This window comes from Squalius cephalus (genome assembly GCF_949319135.1).
Source record: "Squalius cephalus genome assembly, chromosome: 20".
In the NCBI taxonomy this organism is placed as follows: Eukaryota; Metazoa; Chordata; class Actinopteri; order Cypriniformes; family Leuciscidae; genus Squalius; species Squalius cephalus.
Window position 1 is genome coordinate 24485131 of NC_137141.1, and position 19831 is coordinate 24504961.

The 19831-nt window shown below is 35.8% G+C and overlaps 1 protein-coding gene across 2 annotated transcripts in view; it reads left to right on the forward strand.

Annotated features, from left to right (window-relative positions):
- Positions 1-7547: 7547 nt before the first annotated feature.
- ldah (lipid droplet associated hydrolase) overlaps positions 7548-19831 on the forward strand; it is a 39770-nt gene continuing 27486 nt past the window's right edge. The window contains exons 1-2 of one of the 2 annotated variants that reach the window (XM_079853659.1): positions 7548-7694; positions 9334-9528. In XM_079853659.1, the coding sequence (XP_079709785.1) occupies positions 7598-7694; positions 9334-9528 (292 nt within the window). In that variant the 5' untranslated portion in view covers positions 7548-7597. The remainder of the gene's footprint in view (positions 7695-9333; positions 9529-19831) is intronic. The other variant, XM_079853660.1, reaches the window with a different exon arrangement.

Consider the following 19831-nt stretch of genomic DNA (forward strand, 5'->3'; position numbering starts at 1 on the left):
GTCTCTCTGCTAGGCACTGGCATTTCATCAGCTCCTCACACCAGCGTCATATTAATCAAAAGGTCATTCATTTTCTCCACTCCTCAGTGAACTTTTCATGCGATTGATTACAAACTTGAATTACATTTTTTTAAAGATCCAAACCAGTCTTTCTTGTTTCAGACAATCATGTGGCTTAAATGGATATTTCACCCAAAAATGAAAATTCTGTCATTATTTACTCACCCTCAAGCTGTTCCAAATCCAAACCTGTATGAATTTCTTTCTTCTGCTGAACACAAAAGAAGATATTTTGAAGAATGTGGGTATTCAAACAGTTGATGGACCCCATTGACTTCCATAGTACTTTTCCCCCCCTATATTGTGTAAATCAAGGGGTCCATCAACTGTTTGGTTACCAATCTTCAGAATATCTTTGGAACAACTTGAGGGTGAGTAAATGATAACAGAATTTTCATTTTTTGGTTGAACTATCCCTTTAAGAGTTCAACTTAATGTTACACTCTGTTTTAAAAAAAAAAAAATTCTGTAAACACCAGTTAGAAATATAGAGTTCAGGGACAGAATTTTGTATTTATGTATTATGAGTCCAGAGAGTTTAAAAACCTCTTTAACAATATTCTGTTTTGTCTGTTCATAAATTCAAAAGGATTTGAGTCTTTTGAGGAAAGAGCAGCAGTTTTCAAATTCCTCATACTGTTACTCATCTATCACATGCTCTCACCCTGTGCAGAGACTTCAAAATTCCATAGATCTTCCCACTAATTCATTTTTGACATTTATTATTTTTAATGGAGGAGACAATTTGCCCTCTCTATTGGTTTTTAATGTCAGATACTGTATATTGAAATATCACAATATTGCATATTTGTCTGTGTTTTTTTGGTCGATTTGTGTGAATGTCTACATTGTCTTGTATCAATTTGTAAACATTTTCTTCATCACAGTTATGAGGGCATGCAGGCCTGAAATGATTGCCTTCCACAGGTTAGAATGATTTCATGTGGCTCCTGACCATCTGCTGACATTTCCAAGACATTTGGAAGCTAAAATAAGTTGCCTGTTTTACATTTCCTCTATATGGTGCTCAGTCAACTGATGAAAATTTATACCACATAATATAAATACTCTCAAATTCATATTTGAAAACACATATAGGTGTTTTCTATGGGCACTGAGGCTTTTAGAAATAGTTTAGTTAGTTAGTGGCAAAGCTGTTCTGTTGTGGTTGAAGTGATGAAACAACTGTCATAATGTTTTAAAATGTGTATACGTCATTTTTACAATGAATATTGAAATGGATGTATGATTATTTATCCATTTGTTTTGATTTGTTTTTTTTTTAGTTTTCTAGTTTAAGATTGAAAGTCTGGGTCTGGGACAAGGTTAAAATCTACAATATATAACAAACTTTGAAAAGTCAACCCCTGAGATATAAAGAAAACAGCCATGTGTCCTCAATGTTTTGGCTGTGCACAGAGAATATTGTAATGGGCATCTCTATTTAGTTACATAACACATATTCAGATATATATACAAAGGTTGGAAGGTGCATGCTGGCAGTGGTGTCAGTCTGTCAGTCATCTTGCAGCTGTGTGTTTAATTAATGGCAACAGAGGGTGACCCTAAACCAGTTTTCCCCAACACCTCGCATAACAGAGACCTGATGCTGGACAAGCCATGCCAGACAAAGAGCATTGCCAACGGTTTCTATTTGAAATGTCAACAGTAATGAAATCTGGTGGGTGAATTTGTCACAAGTAACATGAAGGCAGGAAATGGCATAATTGCAGCCCATCATGGACACACACCAGTACAGAGAGTATGGCACTGTATATGGGCAGTGAACCAGATAGCAAATAATATTGTGATTTAATGTTGTTTATGATTTAAAGGTTAAAATCCTAGCTAATTTGGTTGCAATACTTTTGAGAATCCCTACATTTTAATTATTAACATGCAAAGTGAAGCCTCGCTAAATTATAAAGGAATAATTATAATTAGCAAATATAAATGCATTAAGTCTGCATTGCACTCCTTAACAATAAATTCTGTATTATTCACCGAATAGAGGTACAGATTAGATGTGGAATATTTTATCCTCAGATGTATTCAGACTTTGTAGTGATGACGAACTTGTTTCATAAATGTCTCATGTAGTGATGACGAACTTGTTTCATAAATGTCTCAGTAGCAAAGGGAGAAATAAGAAACTGATGTGATCAGATATGATGGGCCAGGTGCTATACCGAACACCAGGCATTTTCTCTTCCTTCTGACCCCTGCATGTGTAAATCACATCCTTCTCACTGATACACACACACATACTCAAGCACTAAAGGCCCCACAGGGAGCATGACACTAATATGGACTTTAACCGCACAGGGCACTTGGAGATTTTGGATGCATCTGTTTCTAACCCTTTTGGCTACAGATTATGTGTGTGTGGGTTGTGTAGTGCCTCTAATGGACAGCGGTATCCCCCATTTGAGAGCTCAGATAATGTACCTCAACCTGTTGGGTCTGTCATACATGTAAATCACTGCAGCAGATTTCAAAGTGTCTCTCTAAATCTTGTGATGATTTACAACCAAGCTGGAGCATAAAACAACAGCTGGCCACTGACTGAGCAACATATTACAGATATGGCAGACAGCAGAGTGAATCATTCCTGTGTGGCACTTGGAATTTTGAAACATTTCCTGGTGCTTTTGTGTCAAACATGTAAAAGCTGCTTTGAGAAAGCAATGCCTCTCAGTGGTTAGCAACTGATAACGTGCAAATAGAATTGAATTTCAATTCAGTTCAGTTCAGATTAATGCATAGTAAAAGTGTAGTAATTTGTTTGTCACACTGGATAAAAATCATCTTTTGCCTACGCTGATAACTAGTGGTGTGGATGCTGCATCGCAAAAGCAAGTGTTTTCGGTCACCGATGGTCTAATTGCGGTGATCCATGATGAATTGATTTCATGAGAAAATTGCTCGATAACAGGGTGGTTACTGAGATAAATTGGTTAGTACTTGGTTGGTTATGCGATCCCAACATGGTGGCCCCCATGAAGTGCTCCATGTGAATGAAAGCTGCTTTTATTAGGCTACTGATATGACTTATATTAGTGTCCTTTTTAAACTTTTTTCTGTTTAATTTATTAAAAAATAATAATGAGGGAATTGTTTCTTCCTAACAGTAGTAAAAATGTTTGAGACATAAATCTAATGAATGCCTTGGTAAGTTATTTGTATATATTCTTGTTTCTAATCATGATTCACTGATTCACTGTATATATATATATATATATATATATATATATATATATATATATATATATATATATATATATACATACATACATATACATACATACAAAATGCATAATGAAATTATGGTTGTCAAATCATCTTGGACTGAACCTCCAGCTATTGTGATGTTTCACCCATCGGATTGTATTGCAACCATAGCATTCATTAATGACTAATTAGTTGTTTTAATATCCTCGGACTGTTGAGACAATGTCAATGAAACACTTAAATTGAATAATATACATCTGTTTTAATGTGTTATTGTTTACTTCATTCTTATATCTGTCATTCACACTTCTATCCTGAAATCAATAAATTAACCCTCAAATTAAATATGAAAGGCCTTCCATTCCATGCTTATTCATAGTTAGTTAGTTTCCGATACAAATCAATATGTGGTTGTTTTAGCTTTTATCTAAAAACTAAGGGTCAACTATTTCACATTCAAATTTGTCTTTAAATAAACATCACATTTGCTATATAGGATACTCTTAATTCATTTCTGACATTTCTCTGTGTGTGTCTCTCTAATGTTAAAAGCAAGGTTTTTGCTTCTTACAGTTTAAGAATTAATTATCAAAACCACATCGGATTTCTTGCAATCACATCTGAACTCCAGTAAAAAAAACAAAAAAGGCTTGTGAAGTGAAGCTTTCGATTAAATATTTTTGTTAAAATGAGAGAGAAACAGCTATGTAGATAAATTTCATAATGAATGAATGAAATTTCCATTGTCATGCATCAAGATATATTCAGGAAATACTTAACATTATAATCTCTCTTTTTTCATATTTAAACAACAGATCTCTCTACCAATATATTGATACAGTGTTTTCACAGGTGCACTAAATATTCCCTAATGTCCTCAAACAGCTCTGTGAAAATGTGTGTGTGTGTGTGTGTGTGTGTGTGTGTGTGTGTGTGTGTGTGTGTGTGTGTGTGTGTGTGTGTGTGTGTTGTGTGTGTGTGTGTGTGTGTGTGTGTGTGTGTGTGTGTGTGTGTGTGTGTGTGGTTAGACGTTACACGTGTTTCCAGTAAAATGTCATTTTTTATTGATTAGATTGAGATGTGAGAATGTCAGGTCACAAGCATGGAATTCTTGGCATATTCACTGCAGGCGTATGTATATGAGCAATGCTCTTTAGAACAAGGCTATAAGCATACATTTAAGAATGGGGTGATCTGACAATCTTAACCAGATATAGTAATGCTTATTTCTTCCTGTTTAAAACACACTCTAACTAATTTCAAACTTATTTACATGTGTAAACCCTAGGTGCTAATGGTGCTAACCAAGTTTTGTAAATTACAATTAAGAAACACTGCTTTATGGGTTTAAAGCATAGACAATAAAATAATATTACAGCATTTCCACAAATTCTTCTCATATCCATTGAAATGGAAATGTATAGAATAATAATTAATGGATTACATTAAAGTGTGTTTGGCTTTGGCTTACTTGTTAGTAAATGAAATAACTTTGAACAAGTATTATAAAAATGTGTTCACATTATTTGCAGATTTTTCACTGGCCTATACATCACAGTGCAACCATTTATTATTACTAAACATTATTTTAGACATTCTAAAACTGACTTTAGTCATCACAAAATGTATCTTTTTGACAAAGTAACAGTTTATTAGACTTACGCTTTCCAGATATTCTCTGAATATTTTTTAAATGATGTTGCTAGGCGACAATGTACTTGCTTGTGGTATTGGACCTGATACATCAAACATGGATCTGGCTGTTGTTGATCATATGGATTTACTTCCAGGCGAAAACTCACAGGACACCAGATTCTGTATAAGAAATCTGCATTTAAGCCCATGTCACAGTGTCTGTCCAACATGAGAAAACACAGGTACCATGCAATGGTAGCCTATAATGTCAGATTGCATGCTCTTTCCTGAAACTAATCTTGATCTAATAAAATGTGTGGGGAACTTTTTTCCCAGTTTGGCTCTTACTACATTATTTTTTACCAGTTCTAATCAGTTCATTTTCTTTCAGTGATTGACTCGTGATTTTGTGATAGTGTGTTGAAAGAATACTGAGATTACTGCCTGAGCCAGTATTGGAGCCTTTTGTGCTTTACTTGGATTTAGTGCTGACATTTTACTGGCCGTTACAACCGCGGCAGAAAATCAGATTCAACATATTTCTGTACGAGAGTGGATTATATCCAGATATCACTGTGAAACTCATGACGGTTAAAACTGATATTTAAAACAGTTGCCGTTGAGACAGTTTATACGTAAGCTATACAACAGAGGTTAGTTTATTACTATGCATTCGTCTTTATGAAAGCTCACAGCATGTGACAAGATAAAGATTCAGATAAAGATTCAATTTAATATCCAAAGGTAGGCTAAATGTGTTTGTTGAGCACTGCTGTGTGTGGCCATTATGACCCGCGGGTTTGAGTCCTCACCCGGGGGTGATCTAGAACGTCTACTGAGATGATAGTTCTGAGAGGTCAAAGTGAGTTTTTGACATGTCTTGACAGTGGAATATTGTCACCATCGCTTGAATTCACAGGGCCCATGACAATTTAAATGCAGTATAAAGATGTAGCGGGCCTTAGTTGTAACATTCCCAGTTGTCCAGCCCTGAATACATCCTGTCTCCTATCAAACTGGCATATGCCATCATCTTTTTCTGTGCCTTATCTTTTGTTTTCTTTAGTCCCCCATCCCAAAAATTCAAGGAAAACTATTTTGTGCGCTCTCTCTCTCTCTCTCTCTCTCTCTCTCTCTCTCTCTCTCTCTCTCTCTCTCTCTTTCTCTCTTTCTCTCTCTCTCTCTCTCTCTCTCTCTCTCTCTCTCTCACACACACACACACACACACACACACACACACACACACACACACACACACAGAGAGAGAGAGAGAGAGAGAGAGAGAGAGAGAGAGAGAGAGAGAGAGAGAGAGAGAGAGAGAGAGAGAGAGAGAGAGAGAGAGAGAGATGACCTAATGGAGGCAAAGGGGACTTTCCAGCATATATGCCGATGATGCAAACTATTGGAATGTGTTATGTGGAACTCATAAATTAGTTTTATCAACAACAATCAATGCATTATCACACATAGGCAACATTTATGTTAAATGGGGTTACATTTTATTTAATAATTGGGTGAAATGGTTATGGTTAAGACGTTATGGTTCAAAACATGTAACCTGCTCAGTGAAAACTCTATCACACTATAGTGCTTGTTTTACCCATATCTTTAAATACCTAGTTCTGTCATGAAACTCAGATGGCACAGGCTGATAGGTCCTTAACTCATTTGGTAGTGATCGCATCGTTATCTACATAGAGCAGCTGATTGGTTGCTGTTGCATAAGTGGCCAATGAGCTGTGGCTCAACATTCAAACACTGGCAGTGTTTGGTGTTAGCAGTCTGCAGCGTGCTTTCATAAAACCTCCACCTGTTATAGATCTGCTGGGGTTATTTCATGTATGTTATATGTGCAGCATGTCTAAAATGCTCACGACAGCAACCAAACACCACCACAGAATGTTCCCATGTGAATTAACTGTCATGTAGCCTAGTGGCTTGCACTGTTGCCTCACAAGGAGATCTCCGGTTCAAGTCCCGGCTAAGGCAGAGGCCTTTCAGTGTAGAGTTTGCATTTTCTCCCTGTGTCTGTGTGGGTTTCCTCTGGGTGCTTCAGTTTCACCCATAATAATCCAAAAACATTTAGTATAGGTGAATTAGAGATGCGTAAAAAGTGAACAGTTGGATCAACTTTAAAAAATTACTTCAATTGGTAACACCTAAAAAAATTAAGTTTTCTCAACTTAAATTATCACGTAAAACGACTTTTTACAGTGTTGTCCGTATGCGCACGAGTCCCCAAGCCATGTAATGGGGAGGGTTGGGGAAAGAACTGGCGACCTACCCCGGAAAAAAAATCATGGCCAAGAAAATTCATGGACAGTCAGTCTCTCACGTATGGCAAGAGATAGCCCGTAGAATAACCAAGAGTCGGATATGACTGAAATGGATAATGAATGAATGTATTTGGTGTAAAATGAACCACTGTGGCCAAAATTAAATAAAATTAATTAAAAAAAAAAAGAAAAATAAAGAAAAATTCTCAACCCCTCTATCTTTGCTTTGAAGGTTAAATATTTAAGTTAACCCTCTTCTCACCAGCTAATAAATAAGTGTAGTGTAGATTGATCCGTACATACAGTACATTAGGTGGCGATAAGCTCCTGTTGGTTCGCGGACTTCAAAACATCCAGAAGAAGAAACTGTAAGAGCGATTCGCTCCTTTGGTTTAATGGTCTTTGCTTTGAGAAGATTACCGGTAAATGTCATCGCATCTCTAATTACAAACTTTCTCCGCTCACAAACACTAAAAAGAATATCATCTTTTGGTAAGAAATGCAATGTAGTCATCCATATAGGACAAGCTTTGTAATTGCGTGTAAAGTCGTAGGTTAATTGAATGAATGAGCATTATAAGCTGCAGGTTTATTAATGAGCATACTAGACAATTATTTTATAGTTAATTTAAGAAATTCTACATTGGCAAGCTTTGTGTTAACATAATCGAAAGCTGTAACCGTTAAGTGATGTCTGGATGTAAATTACACGTATTCTATTTTATTCTATCCTATTATTATACATGTTTCTCTATACATATTGAGCCTGAACTGAATGATCTGATCAGAGGACTAAACTAGATAACAGACTCTAAACTCCAATGTTCAGTGTGTTGCAAGCTGTCATCAGTTATGTCAGAGAGCAGAACTGCTGCATATCTGCTGTCAGTGACTTTTGCACCAGCACTTGTGCTGAAGTACTCCAGCAAGACAGCATTTATTAATATGATGGACAAGTGTTAAAGGCCACGTTACGTGTTAAAAACGTTAGTTGAGTCAACTAGATTGTAGAATGTCTGGGACAGGGTTCCACTGCTTGTGATCATAATCACCAAAGGCTGATTCAACATTAATCAGCTGTTTCTTTTTTGTTGTTGTTTTTTTTTTTTTACTGTACATTCAATCGGCAAGTTGTAGTTGGATGATCTGAGTAAGATATATACAGACCCTTTCCAAAAAATTAGAATATCATGGAAAAGTTTATTTATTTCCATAATTCCATTCAAAACGTTACACTTCCATAGATTATAGATTCAGGGCCCACAACTTAAACGATTTCAAGTATTTAGTTGTTTATTTGTACATAATTTGGGCTTCCAGCTCATAAAACCCAAGAAAACAGGATTTCAGAAAATTTTAATATTACATGAAATCACACAGTAATTACGCAGTGATACCATGGTCATTGAACCAGGTTTTGGTTCTTTTGGCAGTGTGGGCAGGTGCAAATCCTGCTGGAAAATGAAGGAAGCATGAAGTGCTCTGAAAATGTCCTGGTCGACGGCTGCGTTGACTCTGGATTTAATAAAGCACAGTGGACCAAAGTACTTTTTTCTGATGAGAGCAAATTTTGCATCTCATTTGGAAACCAAGGTCCCAGAGTCTGGAGGAAGAATGGAGAGGCACACAATCCAAGATGCTTGAAGTCCAGTGTGAAGTTTCCACAGTCTGTGTTGGTTTGGGGAGCCATGTCATCGGCTGGTGTTGGTCCACTGTGCTTTATTAAATCCAGAGTCAACGCAGCCGTCTACCAGGACATTTTCAGAGCACTTCATGCTTCCTTCATTTTCCAGCAGGATTTGCACCTGCCCACACTGCCAAAATAACCAAAACCTGGTTCAATGACCATGGTATCACTGTGTAATTACTGTGTGATTTCATGTAATATTCAAATTTTCTGAAATCCTGTTTTCGTGGGTTTTATGAGCTGGAAGCCCAAATTATGTACAAATAAACAACTAAATACTTGAAGTCGTTTAAGTTGTGGGCCCTGAATCTATAATCTATGGAAGTTTAACGTTTTGAATGGAATTATGGAAATAAATACATTTTTCCATGATATTCAAATTTTTTGGAAAGGGTCTGTATATATATATAGCCTATATAATTAGTCATTGGTTTCTATACTTAGGCCCAGAACTGTGTGGAGCTGATCCGGTTGATGTGATGTGCAGTCCCGGATCCGAGGGGCCCGGAGAGGATCCCTCAGTGGAGTATGTCTACTGTAGAGGTGTAATCACTGAGCTGCTCAAGTATGGACCAACAGACCTGCATGCTGTCAGCAAAGGGCCAAACCCTCCTAAAATGCTCATCCTTGTCATTCCAGGTAGGATGGGTCAAGTTTCCACTTGGCAAAAACAAAGGCCTAAATATACAATATATTTTAAAATAGATATAGATAAAATAGAAAAATCTATTAATATATATTATATTGTTATTTATAATATTATTATTATATATTATATTATATTACATTACATTTAAAGTTATGTTTCAAAGTTATGTTTCAATATATATTTAATATGCAAATCAGTATTTTAAAATATAGAATTTGTTCAAAATGCTAACATTTTCACTTAATTATGAAAACACACATATATTGCACCTTCAAAATTGTGTATTATATTATATTATATTATATTATATTATACATGATACAATTACATTACATTACATTTGAGAGTAGAGGTTTTCTCGGGTCCTAAAATCTGTACCTGACTCGAATTGGCCTGAATCACTTCTTACCTGAACCTGATGTCCATAAATTAAATTAAAAATAAATAAAAAGTTGACCAGAGACAGGCCCGATAAAATTAGACCTGAGTCTGACCCGACAGCCATTTTATTTTAACCCAGCCTGATCCGAGACTACCACTTTGACGCTACAAAAAGTTCATAAAAAGATTGTACAACTAATCCATAGTGGTTTTATCCAAATTTTCTGAAGAGACGCATTCACTTTATGCACTGAACACGCTCGGTTCTCAGGTTTATGGTTTCTTTTGCAGTTGCTATATATATTGTTTTTGATGGTTACATTTTGAATGTCAGGAAATGTTTGAATGAACTTTAAGACTTTAGTTTTTGCTCAGCCTCAAAGCCTATGACTTCATTTCCATAATTAAGACCAAGCACCAAATAAACCTGTCTTGAGGCAAAATGCATTTCTTAGACCGAGCTGTGTTCAGTTTTGGTTGCCAAGGCATTTATAAACATAACTAATGTAACTTGTGTAGCAGTGATTGGTACGCAGGTGGGTGAGTGTGTCACAGCTACAGTATCTGAAGCATAGGACATAACACAGCCCAACAGATACAGGGGATATGAAGAAAAGTTCAGCACAGTCGGGAATCTACCTTTTTTACACTTGGCCCTGGGTCAAGAGGAAAACCCCAGTGGAAAATGGGCTGTATGGGCCACCACTCTTCCCCTGACAGCAGCTTCTAGTGCATTGACTTCATGGAAAAGCCGTGTAGCTCAGGAGCAGATGTTAAGCATTAAAAATACTGTTCAGATTATTACACCTAGTCAGAAAGACTATGTTAGACCTCGCACTTTAGATGCAACTTTCTTATTTGTACTTTTTGGGTAGTTGCTTAATTTCACCTTTCATTGACTAGATTTACATATACTTTGGTTGAAGCTCTTTGAATTTAGAGAATTATAGAGATCATTCACCAGCAATGTAAATTCTGTCATCATTTACTACAATGGAGATTGGAGCTTTCATGCACCGTAAAAAAAAAAAAAAAATGCATAAAAAATTTGGTCCACATGTCTTCTACAATTGAATGCATCCTTGCTGAATAAAAGTATTAATTCCTTCCTCCAAAGCAAACAAAGAAACCTTACTGATGCTGAACTTTTAAATGGTAGCGTGCCGTACATATATCACTATTTTAATTCCTGACGTAAACTATTAAAAAAAAGAGAGACCCCCAACTGCAGATGTCCTGGAGAGAGAGAGCACGGTCAAGCTGATGACCTTAAAGAGGGCCGCTTTTCACCAGGCTCTGAATGTCACTGAGCATTGTGCTCAATAGACTCTTTATGGGAAACGGGGAGCCCATACGCCGGCACTGTTATTGTAGAACCTGTGCCCTTTTCTCCAGAGATAACAGCAATAATCTGCAGTCTGGCCAGAGGCTCCCTTGGCTCTTATATCTGCCAGGGCCGGCACAGGTGCTACTGTTTTAATGGACTCGGACTGTGTTGTATTACTGAGACAAGCACACTGACTGAGCAAACTAAAGGATATAAATACAAACCATATTTTATTTGACAAAGGTAGATTTAAGATTTTAACACTATATATTCTTATTACACTAGCTTAGTGTAAATGATACAAAATGTAACATTTTTATTGCGTGGTATAACAAAGCAATCTACTTATCAGATTTCTCTAAGTGAATGTTTTGAAAGAGCTTGATTTATTAATGATTTTTACTCTTTAATAGTTCTCTGTTGTAAGTGGTATTGTTAGAAATGCAGGCAGATATCTCATTAGAAGATCAAGTTCCAATCGAGTCCAGTTAGAGATAGGCACATTGACATTTGTGTGTGACATAAATGCCAAATCACTTCAGTTCACATATACACTAACCGTGTTAACTGACTAAACCACTGGATGGCAGCAGGTTTGCTGTGTTATCGCTGATTTTGTATGTCCCCTGCCGAGCATGTAGTGTCTCATGATGTTTCCTATTTTGAAAGCTTTACAATGGAAGAACTAATAACTTGGTATAGTATATCACTGAAAATAGTCAATTAACCTTGGTCAGTCTAAGTTCAACAATTATTCTTATAATTAATCTTTCTTAAGAGAGCTTTTAGACCAATTCTTAAAGGTTCTTCAAATGTGATCTACATTTTATATTTTATCTATATCAAAGTGTTTTTATCTAAATGTTCCCCCATCTACAGAAAATTGTCATGTTTTCAACTCAAGTGCAATAGACTTGATGGTGATCTTGTCTAACCTTAACAAAGGTGTAATGATGTATAAATACAAGGAATGATTTTTATACAGTATATTATATTGTATAAGAAAATTGTTAAGCCCTTTATCATTTTAAAAGAAGAAAAGTTACTTATGATGAGACCTATTTAAAGCACAGAGATGTTCAGGGGGTCAGGGTAGCTATCCAGATGGTTTTGATTTATAGGAACCTGCTGTGCAAAGCACTCTGCTTGTCTCACCAGCTGCATCCAATAGCCCACAGGATCACATTGTTTGATAATTCATAATAAGCTTACAAAGATTCCTCTTTCCTTTGCCATATTTAGACAGTATGCTTTTTTTCCACTTGAGGTTGAGGCACATTGTGTTCACTTTAATCAGTGTGGACTTTACTCTAACTTATTTTCCTAATAACATGGGTTTTTTTTATCACCAAATGTTTCCAAGGGGTTTCCCTCTCTTTTTGGATATGGAAACGAATATTTATGTCAGTTTTCATGGCTCATGAAAGGAACAACCCCACTCCAGCCAACTTTGCTGACCACCTTGCAACTATATAAAATTATATGAACGTTCTGCAATTATGATTCTCTTGCTAGCATTAGCTGAGCAGGTGGATCAGGAGTTACGATGGGCTTGCCAAGGGAGGTTATTATTTTTGCGTTTTCATGCATTTCTTGGATTTCAGGCATAATGCTTTTAGGAATGTTACCCGGAGGTTATATTTGATTGCCGGTCTAGCACTGACCTTTTACCTCCCCTCTGGTCTCGCGAGTCCTTTAACTCTACGGCAAAAGACTACATTGCAACTTGTTGTGGGGATGAACAGCCAATTTAGACATTGTAGGACTGACATGTAAAACAATCAACAGTTTGTTTCGTTTTTATGTGCTTTTTGGCTGGTTTATCAAAATTTAATTACCAGTATTAGACAGGTGTGTGAATATTATTTAAATATATTATTTTTGATTGCTAAATCAAATAAATCCAGTCTCATGCTCACCAAGACTGCATTTATTTGATCAAAAATATCATTTCAATTTAAAATAACAGTTTTCTATTTTAAGATATTTTTAAATGTAATTTTATGAAAGCTACATTTTCAGCAGCCATTACTCCAGTTTCAGTGTCACATGGTCCTTCAGAAATCATAATGATATTCTGATTTGCTGATCAAGAAAATTTATATATTTGCTTAATATTTGCTTATATTTTTGTGGAAACCATGATACATTTTTTTTTTTCCAGAGCAGCATTGAAATATAATTTGTTGTAATGTTATTATGTCTTTAATGTCACTTTTGATCAATTTAATGCATCCTTGGTGAATAAAAGTATTAATTTAATTAATTAAAAGACTCCCAAACTTTTGAACCGTATAGTGTTCATTTTCTATTTATAACAGAAGTTTCTCTCACTTTTCACATGCAAGATGGTTTGTTTGTAGCATCAGCTGTTGCACTAAATAGCCTTACAGTCTTTGCACAAGTGCTGGTAAGTTATCTTTATTAGTGCGCTAATAACGATTAGGTTTTTTTTTTCCACTACAGTTTCCATAAGCTCCAGTGAGGTTTTATTTTGGTACTGTTTTCCTTGTTTGTTTGAATATTGTTTGTAACGACAACTATACAGTAAGGTGCATTTACCAATTGAGTTTAAACTGACTGTTATATTAAAAATACCTGTTGTGGTATTCTCTATTGATTCATAAATTGTTCTTCATCCATCTAAGCTTTTCCCCCTCCTGAGGTTGACAACTCCCCTACTGCCTTTTATCCTGGATTACAATTCCTCTTGAATAGATTGAAACAACCCTCAGAGGGCAATCTGTTAGGAGATCTGGCTATAGTCACCCTTGTGTCTGCATGTTTGCCAGAGTCAATAAGCATTTTCACTTGTTCCTCTCCCTCTGCAGACTGGATCAGCTTTATGGCATGTTGGACCTAATAAGTTAAAGACAACTTCACACACTGTCTGCATGAACGAATTCCAGCACTTGCTAATACCTTCCTTACGGCAGGTCACTTTAACCTGTTTGACTCGAATCCTGTTTTGTTTGCACTTTAATGCTACTAAATGGTATCTATTTCTATGAAAGAATAAACTAAAGTTCAGTTTAATTCAGGATTAGTTTAAACTAAAACGTTTAAAAAAATACTTTAAATAAAATAAACTTTAACTGAAATAAAATATTACAAAATCGTTAGCTTGATGTAAAATAACTAAAACTGAAATAACAATTAATAAAAGCTATTTAGATTTAAAACAAAAGCTAATAAATAAGATAAAAAAACAGACAACAACATTACTAAAAACTAAAATGATTCAAAATATTAATTCAAAACTAATTCAAAATATTATTAAAATCTATAATAGTATCTCAATGATACTAAAACATCACTGGTTCACAGACTAAACCAGAAGGAGACTCTTTATTTGAGTGACAAATTTAACTCGATTAATTTTATTTTTTGATATCCATATGGTCCTACATCACTGCTGGTGTTTATGCATTGATTTAGTGACTTCCCTCTTGTGTAATTGTGAATCAGTATGGTTGGTAAGCAAGCAGGATGGTGTGTGTGTGTGTGTGTCAGAGGAAGAGGAAGAGACAAAGAGAACGTGTCCTGCACCTGCAAGGCTACGTCAGTGGTGTGGTAGTCCAGGCAGCCTTGGGGTCAGAGACGGCAGGCAGGGTATCTGTTTAATGTCCTGGTGAGCAGCCCTGAATTTATGAACTCGGGGAGAGGGGGAAATGATAACGTGTGGGAGAGGAGAGGATAGCTCATGCTTCTGTCGTCTTTTTCTGGTAGGAATGCCTCCTTTGAATTCTTTCTCCCCACACAGAGGCAAAGCTTTTAGTTTGGCCTCACTATTAGCTCTGTGATGTCCAAATAGAGAAGCTGTGATAGCTTTAACACGGGGATGGAACAGTTTTAACACTGGGATGGAACAGACACAGTTTCAAAGGGGAGGAGACCTTCTACTTCCTCTGTGTAATATACACATAAATAAGAGATGATTATTAGGTATGTTCAGTGTCACATTTTAATGTATCCAACTAACACCATGTCCTAACCTGGGGTCAGTTGCATAAACATAGCCATTAAATTAAGACTGTATCTTAAGTAGTATGACCAGTGCTCGAAGTGGACCGGCACTTCTATATTTTAATCTTTAGCGTACTGTACCTTCACTTTCTCTAGTGTGCCGCCACTTCTCACTTTGCCACTCAGAGTCAAAGCGTCAGTGTCTTAGTCATTGTAGAAATTTCAAATGTGATAATGATTTGCATATGCCAGTCATTAGCCGATGCACAAGAGAGTACTGGCACTTTTTTTCCTACTTCAAGCACTAAGTATGACCGACTAGCGATTAGTCAAGGGGCAATCAGTCTTACTTTTTAGTATCAAATTTCACCAATCCTTATGTAACTGACTTAAAACAGTTATGAACAGTCTTAAAGAAAAAAAACCTGATGACTAACTTGTAAGACTAGTCTTAGCAGTTTATGCAACCGGCCCCTGGTGTGATGCAAAAAATGTTAAAGGGGTGGTTGATTATGATTTCACTTTTTTAACTTTAGTTAGTGTGTAATGTTGCTGTTTGAGCATAAACAACATCTGCAAAGTTACAATGCTCAAAGTTCAAAGCAAAGGGAGATATTTGCTTTTTAAGAAATCGCTTTTTAAGGACTACAACAAAATGCTGGTAGGGGGACTACACGACATTCCTCCAGGGTTAGTGACATCACCAACCCTAAAATTTACATAAACCCCACCCCCTCAACACGACTTATAGATGATCAAGACAGAATATGCTAATCAATGACTAGAAGATAACTACACATAAGCTACATAAATTCATCAACTAACCATTCAGAAATGTCCTGTTGCATTCTACATGATGTTACTTCTTCTTGACTCTCGTCTCCATCATTATCTGAATCCGGTTTGAACATAAAAGGCTAAAAGTTTTTGAAATTTTCAGTACATGTCTGTGTGAGTGCAAGCTGTTGAAGCTCCGCCCTCTGTGCTGGGAGCAGCAGCTCATTTGCATTTAAAGGAACAAACACAAAACGGTGCGTTTTTGCACACTCTCAAAAATTGACAATTTTAACATGCTATATAAAAATATCTGTGGGGTATTTTGAGCTAAAACTTCACTTACACACTCTGGGGACATCAGAGACTTATTTTACAGTTTGTGAAAAGGGCATTATACCACCTTTAAAAGATTAGTTTGAGATCACCCAAAAATTAATATTCTGTCATAATTTACTCACCATGACTTTCTTCTGCATTTGGAACAAAATTGGTGTTTGTATACTGGATTTCTTATGCTGCTCTTTTCCATATAATGAAAGTGAATGGTGACTTTGGCTGTAAAGCAAGATTTTCAGTGAATAACCAAAATGTCGGTCTGTTATTTATTGCCATTTTTTTATAGGGATGCATGATATATCAGTATTATCAGCGAAGAGTTTTTATTTGTTTATTGGAATTAGTAGATAACAGATTTTTAATAGTGCATCTCATTTCCCTTGTTCTCATTCTTTCAAGTTATTTTTAATAACACTGTTAAATGTAATCTTTAGCAAATCTCATAATGAATCTCCATTTTTCATGCTATTCTAATGTTGTGATGTCAAAATTTACTTGTAACATTTACAATGTTTGACTTTAAGTTTTAAGTATTTTATTTTGAATTTATTTAGATCGAAATATTATAGAATTTGAACATGAAAGTATCAGTATCACTTTTTTTTTTCATTGTTTGTGGAGCTTTACAGCTCCTGGCCCCCATCCACTTTCATTGTATGGAAGAAAGAAAGTCATCCGGGTTTGGATCGACATGAAGCCGGATAAATTGTTTCTGTTTCTGTCCTTAACAGCTGCGTCATGTCAAGAGACAAGACATGCTTGGTTTCTCTGTCTGTCACGTTGAGCTGAGGAATCCTGCACACAGTGAAATCTCATTGGTCCAGAATTGAGTTGTTGAAAATTCATCATCAAATATCTTCTGATTGGCTGTGGGTTGTTTTTAGTTTTATGCAGCATTTTCACCTTCAGCATGGACAGAAAAAATGGAAAGCAGTGTAATTATCAGCTAGATCAAGGGTAGAGCAGTGTGGAGTACTTGTCTCCTCTTCCACCTCCCCTGCCCTTATAGATGAAATCTATCCGTGGGCCCATGTGTGACAGTGCATTCTTTGATTCCATCTGCCTTTATAGAGCAAGAGAGCCTGTGACTTTATTGTGGTGACTGGTTGGGAAAAACCTGCCATTTCTAATAACATTGGCTTGAAGCAGTTCGGACTTTGAGCATGTCAAGTCCCATCTGAAAGAGATTTGGGAATGCTCAGCATGAATAAAAACATACAAATGGATTTAATCAGTTTGAAAAGAGCTCGGAAGGGCTGCTGTTGGCCCTTAGCGCTCATATCTGTGCAGCGTATCTCAGCGTACACTGCCCCTGCTGTGAGGACTGGGATGGTGGAGAGCTTTGCTTCACCAGCCCTGCTTTAACCATGGAAAGCCTACTGTATCATATTTGATACATGAATTTCTAAAGCCTCTAAATTATCAACATGATCAAAATTTTGCTGAAAAATCTGCTGCACATTGCATCTACTACATGCCTTCTGGCCTTTGATTGATAGTTCATACTGATTGATAGTTACAATCCTTCTTCAGATCGAGGTACACGTCTTTTTGCTATGAAATATTTAATGATTTTTATAAAGTAAACATATAGTTTATAAAACAATTCACTTTTATAATGTTGTTATTATTATTTCAAGATTACTGCACTTAGGTTTATGATACAACAGGCTTTTGAGGAATGTTTATTTGTACATCTTTCAAACATTATTGTATTTGTATTACATTGCGTTATATGTTTTTCCACACAATTAACACACAATTACACAATTAATACTAATTTGATCATAAAACTAAAAGTAATATACATATTAATTCATATAAATAACAAAATAAGCGCATAACAACATCTGCACCATATTGCATATTTTTGTTCCGTTTGGGTCTCTGAATAAAATTGAGGTGGTTTTTACTCCTCGATTGTGAGATCTATTTGCCTTAAAATAGTATGAGCTAGATTTATCAAATATGATTAAAAAAAACATAAAATGCATGCAATTTTTTTTTTTTTTACATATTTTACATGCATAAAACAAATGCAATTTATATATTGTAACATGTTAGACACACACAAACAGAGATGAAAATACGTATTAAACAAAGAGAAAACACTAGGAGATAGACATAGCAATAACACATTCACATAAACAATACCGAACATGGAACAGCCTGAACTGAAGGCTTAAATACACAGGGGAGCAATCAACAGAAAACAGAACAGGTGAAGAACTAGCCTAATTAACAACCATGGAAACAAACAAGGAACTATAGAACTCAGGCAATTTGGCACAAGGAAAACCAAAATAAAACACACAAAAAAAACCAAAAAAAAACACAATGAACTGACAGAATTAAACATAACTGTAACATATAAAGGTTCAATATGGGCCTACTGTTACATTAAAAATACACACACACATACACACATACACACACACACACACACACACATATATATATATATATATATATATATATATGAAGAGTTCAGATGCAAAAGCCTCTAAGTGCCATCTGAAATTTTCTTCTTGAATGATCATTTTTAACAAGCTCGTATATTTAAGTTCAGTAATTTCACTTAAATAGCAGTGAAAATGACTTATTAATTGTCATTTAAGTGAAACTACTGAACTTAATTATACAAGCTTGATAAAAATGATCATTCTAGAAGAAAATTTCAGATGGCACTTAGAGGCTTTTGCATCTGAACTCTTCATATATATATATATGGTTGCATTTCATTTTAAAGTATGTGCACTTACGAGTACTTGCAGTGTACTTACCTAAGAAAGTAGTGGGAAATACAAGGTAACTACATGGGTTAAGGTTAGGTTTAGGGGTAAGTTCAGGGTTAGTACCTAGTTATTACCCAGTTATTATAATTACTATAATAAGTACATAGTATTCTGAGTATTATTTTATATGTATTATGTATATAGTGTATGTATTATTCATATAGTACCGGTATGCATGATATGAATTATTCATATAGTATATGGGAACATTTAGGGCTTTACAATACTTATTGGTAAGTATTAGAGTATATTGTGTTTTGCATGTTAATATGAATTTGAAAAGTTTTGTTCATTTACATAACTCGAAATAGTCCCAAAATTTGTGTATCTCCAGTAATGGGTGATTACTTAGCCATTGGTGTGAAAATACAAGCATTATTATTTTCCAAACATTAGTTTGATGTGTTTTTGAATCTCACCTCGTGCACAACATTATGGTAAATGAATCAGCCTGTGAGGCTGTGGCCCGTCGATACTCTTTTGAGCGAGAGAGCGAATTCCCCGTGACCACACAGAGTGCCCATTGTTCTGCACTGGAGGCAGCTGGGTATCAGAGATGCCATTTATCTTCTTATCTCCCCTCACTCGCAGTTAACCTCATCTGTGAAGACCAGCACAGCTACGTCAGCAAACCTGGAACAGAACCCTGCTCTTGTCTAAACCAGGATTTAGGAAAATAATGTTCTAAAACCTGATTCAGTTGTTTAGACT